The sequence below is a fragment of the Penaeus vannamei genome, chromosome 4 (genome assembly GCF_042767895.1).
Source record: "Penaeus vannamei isolate JL-2024 chromosome 4, ASM4276789v1, whole genome shotgun sequence".
Lineage (NCBI taxonomy): Eukaryota > Metazoa > Arthropoda > Malacostraca > Decapoda > Penaeidae > Penaeus > Penaeus vannamei.
The window spans coordinates 51,148,167-51,155,666 of NC_091552.1; the positions used below are offsets into that span (position 1 = coordinate 51,148,167).

The 7,500-nt window shown below is 50.3% G+C and overlaps 1 protein-coding gene across 1 annotated transcript in view; it reads right to left on the bottom strand.

The window, feature by feature from the left end:
* The window catches only part of LOC113821598 (uncharacterized), a 335,929-nt gene that overhangs the window by 28,010 nt on the left and 300,419 nt on the right, over positions 1 to 7,500 (bottom strand). The window contains exon 5 of the mRNA XM_070121204.1: positions 2,153 to 2,265. Coding sequence (XP_069977305.1) covers positions 2,153 to 2,265 — 113 coding nt within the window. The remainder of the gene's footprint in view (positions 1 to 2,152; positions 2,266 to 7,500) is intronic.

Sequence of the window (7,500 nt, forward strand, 5' to 3'; positions counted from 1 at the left end):
GAAGGATAAAAGGAGGAAGGGAGGGAGAGTATGATAGAATAAAGAAAGGAGGGAGGGAGAGAGAGAAGGACAGAAGTAGGGAAGGAGGGAGAGAAGGATAGAAGGAGGAAGGGAGGGAGGGAGAGAAGGATAGGAGGAGGAAGGGAGGGAGGAAGAGAAGGGAGAGAAGAGGCAGACAATTCGATTTGAAGGAGAGGCGAGAGAGGCAGACCTGGGCGGTTCATGTTTATATATTTTTGTTATTCTAATGATTCTATTTTCGCTTCTAATCTATTTCCATTTTTATTTTTTTCTTCTCTCACTCTTCCTCTATTTGTCTTTCTCTTTCTTTCTTTCTCGCTTTTTCTTTTCTCTCTCTCTCTCTCTCTCTCTCTCTCTCTCTCTCTCTCTCTCTCTCTCTCTCTCTCCCTCTCCCTCTCCTTCTCCTTCTCCTTCTCCTTCTCCCTCTCCTTCTCCCTCCCTCCCCTTCTCCTTCTCCTTCTCCTTCTCCTTCTCTCTCCCTCTCCCTCTCCCTGTCCCTGTCCCTCTCTCTGCTCTCCTTCTCCCTCTCCTTCTCTTCTCCTTCTCCCTTTCACTTCTCTTCTCCTCTCCCTCTCCATCTCCTTCTCCCTCTCCTTCTCCTCCCTCTCCTTCTCCTTCTTCTCTTTCTCTTTCTCCCTCTCCTTCTCCTCCTCCCTCTCCTTCTCCTTCTCTTTCTCCCTCTCCTTCTCCTCCTCCCTCTCCTTCTCCTTCTCCTTCTCCCTCTCCTTCTCCTTCTCCTTCTCCCTCTCCTTCTCCTTCTCCTTCTCCTTCTCCCTCTCCCTCTCTCTTCCTCCCTCTCTCCCTCTCCCTCCTCCCTCTCCTTCTCCTCTCCCTCTCCTTCTCCTTCTCCTTCTCCTTCTCCTTCTCCTTCTCTCCTTCTCCCTCCCCCTCTCCCTCCCTCCTCTCTCCCTCTCCCTCCTTCTCCCTCTCCCTCCCCCTCTCCCTCCCCCTCCCTCCCCCTTCTCCTCTCCCTCCTTCTCCTCTCTCCTCCTTCTCCCCCCCCTCTCCCTCCCCTCTCCCTCCCCTTCTCCCTCCCCCTCTCCCTCCCCCTCTCTCTGTCATTCTTTATTCACACATTTCTTTCTTCTGGTTTTATTCCCTTTTCGCGTTTGGCCTTTTTATCAAACGTTTTCTCTTCTCTTTTTGCATCCTAAATAGAGTTTCAAACCCAAGTCGCGTTTCCATTTCCGGTTATCTCCTCGTGTGCACAAGCTATTACATACATGCACGCACACACACACATACATACACATACACATACACATACACATACACATACACGCACACACACACGCACACACACACACACACACACACACACACACATACACACACACACACACACACATACACACACACACACTTCTACACACACGCTAAAAAAAAGAACAAAAAATGTAGTTCCTCCCCCTCCTCCTCTCCTTCCCTATCTCTCCACCCCTTCCCTGCTATCCCTCTCCCCATCTACCTTCATTCATCCACTCTCACTTCTTATTTCTTCTTATCTGTCTTTATCCTCTTTTTCCATTCACCCTCACCCCTTACCCAGCCTCTCCCCTCCTCCCTTTACCCTGACCCTGTCTCCCTACATTCACCCAATCCTCACTTGCCGCCCTCTTTCCCCCCTTTCGTCACCTCCTCCCACCCTCACCCTTACCCCTACCATCCCATCCTTTCACCCCCACTCCCTTCCCTCCTTACTCTATCCCCTCACCCTCTCTTCCTATCCAATCCTCACCCCTACTCCACCCCCTCCCAACCCTATATTTCCTGGATCTTTAACCCTCCTCACCCCAGCCCCTCTTTCCCACCCCACCCTGAACCCCCTCTCCCATCCCCCCACCCCCTCACCCCATCCCAACCCCCACCATCAGCCAACCCTCACTCCACCCCTTACCTCAACCCTTTATCCCCTCGTCCTTACCCTCCCCCCACGCCCTCACTCCCGTCCCAACTCCCATCATCAGCCAACCCTCACCCACCCCACCCCCAACCCTTTATTCCTCGTCCTTACTCCTCCCCATCCCCATTCTCCATCCCCCCACGCCTCACCCCATCCCAACCCCCACCATCAGCCCACACACACCCCCAACCCCTCCCCTACCCCCTCTCCCTTTGGCCCCCTACTTACTGTCGGGTCTGGACATGTCGGCCCTCAGGATGTACTTCCGGTCGAACACGGCCTCCTTGGTCTTCTTGTGCTCCGGGTCGAGCAGCTGCAGCCCCACGAAGCTCGTCTCATTCCTGAGGGAAGGGGCGGGAGGGAAAGGGGTTAGTTATCTGGAATTGTGGGGGGAGGGAGGAGGGGGGAAAGGGAGGGGAAGGGAGGGGGTGGGAAGGGATGGGATTGGGAGGGGAAGAAGAAAGGGAGGAGGAGGAGGAGGAGGAGGAGAAGGAAGAAGAGGTAGAGTAGGAGGAATAGGAGGAGGAGGAAGAGGGGGATGGGGAGGGAAGGACGACGATGAAAAGATGGAGGATTAAAAAAGATATATTGATGATCTTTAAATAATGTGTCAATGATAATAACAATGCTAATATAGTTCACATCACACCAGTAATAACCATAAGTAAAAACAGATTCCGTAAACAACCTGTCAAAACCCCAAACAGCAAGTACAGCTCTCAAACCCCAAACAAGCCTTAACTACCATTAGCGGGGCTGAGAAAGCACTTAGACAAAATCCGATTTCTGTCGGAGAGGAAAAAAAAGCGTCTGTTTCTGTAACTCTGTGCGAGCGTTGTCGTTTGCAGCTGGTTGTGGTTGTGGTTGTGGTTGCTTGGTGGCTGGGGGTCCTTTTAAGGGAGCTGTGCTGTAGTCTGTTTGTGGTTATCAAGTGCGTTTTGTTTCGTTTGGTTTCATACTTAATTCTTCCACCTTATCTGTTTTTACCGCCTTTATTCAAACTTTGCTTATTCTTTCTACTCTCCTCTCCTTCCTTCCTTCCTTCCTTCCTTCCTTCCTTCCTTCCTTCATTCATTCATTCCTTCCTTCCTTCCTTCCTTCCTTCCTTCCTTCCTTCCTTCCTCCATCCCTCCCTCCCTCCCTCCCTCCCTCCCTCCCTCCCTCCCTCCCTCCTTTCCTCCCTCCCTCCCTTCCTCTCCTCCCTCCCTCCTTCCCTCCTCCTTCCCTTCCCCTCCCTCCTCCTTCCTTTCCTTCCTTCCTTCCTTCCTTCTTTCCTACCTTTCTTCCTTCCTCTCCTCCTCCCTCCCGCACTCCTCCCTCCTTTCCTTCCTCCTTTCCTTCCTCCCTCCCTCCCTCCCTCCCTCCTCCCTCCTTCCCTCCCTCCTTCCTCCCTCCTTCCTTCCTTCCTTCCCTTTTTTCCTTCCTTCCTTCCCCCTCCCTCCCTCCTCCCCTCCCTCCCTCCCTCCCTCCCTCCATCCATCCATCCATCCATCCATCCATCCATCCATCCTTCCTTCCTTCCCTCTCACCCTCCTTCTTTCCCTCTCACCCTCCTCCCCTCCCTCCCCATCTTCCGCCCTCCCCAACTCCTCAATCAACTCCCTAAGAAACTTTCTTCCACCCGAAGGAAAATTGAATAAAGAGGAGAGAAAAGGGGGCGCGGCAACCCCTTCAATTGTCCCGGCGGTGTTTGTGCGGCCAGCTGATCGGTCAGCTGATCGACCAGCTGATCGCGACCCCACTGGCTGTGACACGTGATATATTTGTTCCCTGCCATCTGTCCTTTTCGCTTTCTCTCTTCCCTTTTCTTTGTTTTCCTTGGTTCCTTATATTTATTTCCTTCTCGTTATCTGTTTATTCCTTTTTGTTTTATCTTTGTTTTTCTTTGTTTGCTTGGGTTCGTTTTCAATTTTTCTTTTCTTTAATTATTCATCTATTTTTGCATTATCTTTTTGTTTATTTGTTTAATGGGAAGATTGGTTTTAGTGTTTACATCGTGTTCTTTTGTTTAAAAATGCTGTTTATTGCTCTTGGTGACTATCTGAATAAGACTGCAATAAATATGCGTTATAATGCTAATACAGCGGCCGTAATGGTCATATTAATACATTTAGTAACAGCAACATTATCATTAGTGAATTTGTCATTAGCATCTTCATTATACTGTAGTTTTCATACTGTGTGTTTGTGTGTGTGTGTGTGTGTGTGTGTGTGTGTGTGTGTGTGTGTGTGTGTGTGTGTGTGTGTGTGTGTGTGTGTGTGTGTGTGTGTGTGTGTGTGTGTGTGTGAGTTTGTGTGTGAGTTTGTGTTTGTCTTTGTGTTTGTCTTTGTGTGTGTGTGTGTGTGTGTGCGTGTATGTGCGTGTGCGTGTGTGCGTATGTGCGTGAGCGTGTGCGTGTGCATGGCTGGGTGCGTGTGTGCGTGCGTGCGTGTGTGTGTGCAGTACCTCCCTGTACTACCGCGTGGCCCAGTTCGTCCGCAGAGAAACACAGCGCCAGCCCCCCCCCCCCCCCCGCCCCCCCGCCCGAGGCAGCGCAGGGCAAAAGCGGCCGGGATTCGCAACTCGTGCAGCGCCGAGGAGGGAAAAACACGGACCGGCGAGTCGAGGAGGAAGGGAAGTATTCGAGAAATATGGACGCAAAGTAAGACAGATTGGGAGTGGCGAAAGAAAGGGAGAGAGAGAGAGGAAGGGAGAGGAGGAGGAGGAGGAGGAAGGGGAATAAACCAGGAGGCAAGGAGAAGAGGAAGAGGAGGGGAAAAAATAGAGGAAATATGAACGGTGGAAGAAAACGTGTAATGGAGATGGAGAAAGTGCAAAGGCGAGAACGAAGGAAAAAAGAGAACGAGGAGGACGATAAGAAACGGACGTAAACGATGCAAAGTTTTCCTTTTTTCATCCCTTCTCTCTCTCTCTCTCTCTTTCTCTCTCCCTCCTTACCCCTCCTCCTCCCTCTTCTTCCTCCCTCCCACACCTCTCTCTCTCACCCTCTCCCTTTCCTTACTCCCTCCCTCACCACTCTCCCTCTCCTCCTCTTCCTCTCCCTCTCCCTCTCTTTCTCCTTCCTCCCTCTCTTCCTCTCCCTCTCTTTCCACCTCTTCTTCTTCCCTCTCCCCCACGTCCCTCTCTTTTCCTCTCCCTCTTCCTCTCCCTCTCCTCTCTTTCTCCTTCCTCCCTCTCCTCTCCCCTCTCCATCCTCCTTCCTCCCTCCCTCCCTCTCCCTCTCCCTCCCTCCCTCTCCTCTCTTGCTCTCCCTCTCTCCCTCCCTCTCTCCCTCTCCCTCCCTCCCTCCCTCTCCCTCCCTCCCTCTCACTCTCTCCCTCTCTCCCTCTCCCTCTCCCTCTCCCTCTCCTCCCTCCCTCGCCAGGATTCTCTCGCGAAATCTTCCCAAAGTCCTCAAACCTTTCCTCCTCTCCTGGACTTTCTCAAACTCTCAGAGACTCCTTTTTGTGCTCTTCTCTCGATGACTTTCTGTTTATTCCTTTTTTCTATTCTTTTTTTTTTTTTCCTTTTTGAGGTCTTTTTTTTTTTGTCTTATGCCTTGCTCTCTAGAATTTTCACCCAAACATATATATATATATATTTTTTTTTTTTTCCATCCTCATTCTCCATCCACACCCTATCTCCACCTTCTACTTCCGTCTCCCTCATCCACTTCCTTCCCCCCCACACCTCTATCCCCTCCCCTCTCCATGTATCTCCACCCCCATCCATCCCCCTCCACCTTCCACCCACGTCCCCCTCCATCCACCCACCTCCACCCTCTTTCTATCTCCACCCTCCTTCCCTCTCCATCCACCTCCATCTCCTCCCCCATCCATTCCCTTCCACCCTCCACCCCCCATCCCTCAACCTCCACCTCCCTGCCCCTCCATCCACCTCCACACCCTCCTTTCCATCCCTTTCCCCCCCTCCCCCACCATCCACCTCCACCTCCTCGATCGACTTCCCCCTTCTCCCCCTCCCCTTCGCAATGGCGGTCAGGGCGCGGCAGAGACTTCATCAGTTGGCCTCAACTTCCTTCCTGTCAAGAACTTCTCCTTCTCTTCCTCCTTGTCTATTTCCTTTTCCTTCTTGTTTTCTTTTTTCTCTCTCTCCTTCTCCTTTTCCCACTACTGCTACTACTTCTTTTTTCTTTCTTTTTCTTCTTCTGCTACTTTTTTTTCTTCTTTTTTTCTTTTCTTCTCCTTCACCCTTTCCATATCTTTCTCTTCCTCCTCCTCCTTCTCTCTCTCTCTCTCTCCTTCTCATTCTCACCATCCTCCTCCTTTTTTCCTCCTCCTTCTCTTTCACCTTCTCCTTTCCCTTCTCCCATTCCTCCTCCTCCTCCTCCTTCTTTATCGCCTTCCCTTAACGCGGCAGTTCCTCCTTCCTTCCCGGAACTGTCTGTCTTCGGAACTGAAGGAAGAAAAATATTCCGATTCTCTCTCTTCTTTACTCTTTCGTCTATTTTTTTCTCTTTCTTCCTTCCTCTTTTACCTTCTTTTTTTTTGGGGGGGGAGGGGGAGGGGGGAGGTCTTTTCACTTGAACGTCGAAAAAAAAAATAAAACAAAAGGGATTTCTATTTTGTTCTGAGATTATTCATGGAATTCTCCTCTAAAAAAATGAATAAATAAATAAATAAAAAATAAAAAAGGAGGATCGTTGAAATAGCTTCCCCCCCCCCTTCTACGGAGAAAATCCTCGACGAGTTTTAAAATAATAATAATAATGATGATGGTAGATATAAACATATACAAAAATAAATTTCATAGTATTATCAATTATATTAACGACGTCCTTGCCATTTCTCTTTCCAACTTTCGGATTCTTCTCTCCTCTCCCTCCTCTTCCCCTCCTCCCCTTCTCCCTTACATTTCTTCCCCCTTCCACTTACCTCTTCCCTTCCTTTCCTTCTCCCCATATTTATCCCTCTTCCTCTCCTCCCCTTATTTCTCCCCCTCTTCCACTTCCCTCTTCCCCTCCTCCCCTTCCCCTTATTTCTTCCCACTTCCACTTCCCTTCCCTCTCCCCTTCCCCCCATATTTCTTCCCCTCCTTCCCTTCTCTCCTTATTTCTCCCCCTCTTCCACTTAGTTCTTCCTCTTCTCCCCTTATTTCTTCCCCACTTCCACTTCCCTCTTCCCCTCTTCCCCTTACCTCCTCCCTTCCTCTCCTCCCCCCTTCCCCTCGTCCACACTTGCTGCCTTCTTATCACGAATAAAATAGTATTTCCTCTCTTCATCTCAAACACGAGATTTTAACCTCTTGTTGGCGCATATGAACATTGGATTTACACGTGTGAGTGTGTGTGTGTGTGTGTGTGTGTGTGTGTGTGTGTGTGTGTGTGTGTGTGTGTGTGTGTGTGTGTGTGTGTGTGTGTGTGTGTGTGTGTGTGTGTGTTGATATATGCTTGTGTAAATATGCAAAAAGGCATTTATAAACATATCAATACATGCATACACACTCTAGCGTCCTATACAGAGCACTAAGAGTAACATCCCCCCTTTCCCACTCACACCCCCAACCACTGGCCTCCTCCCCCTGCCCACTCCCCCCCCCCGCCTACTCCCTGCCCACACCCCCAACCACAGCCTCC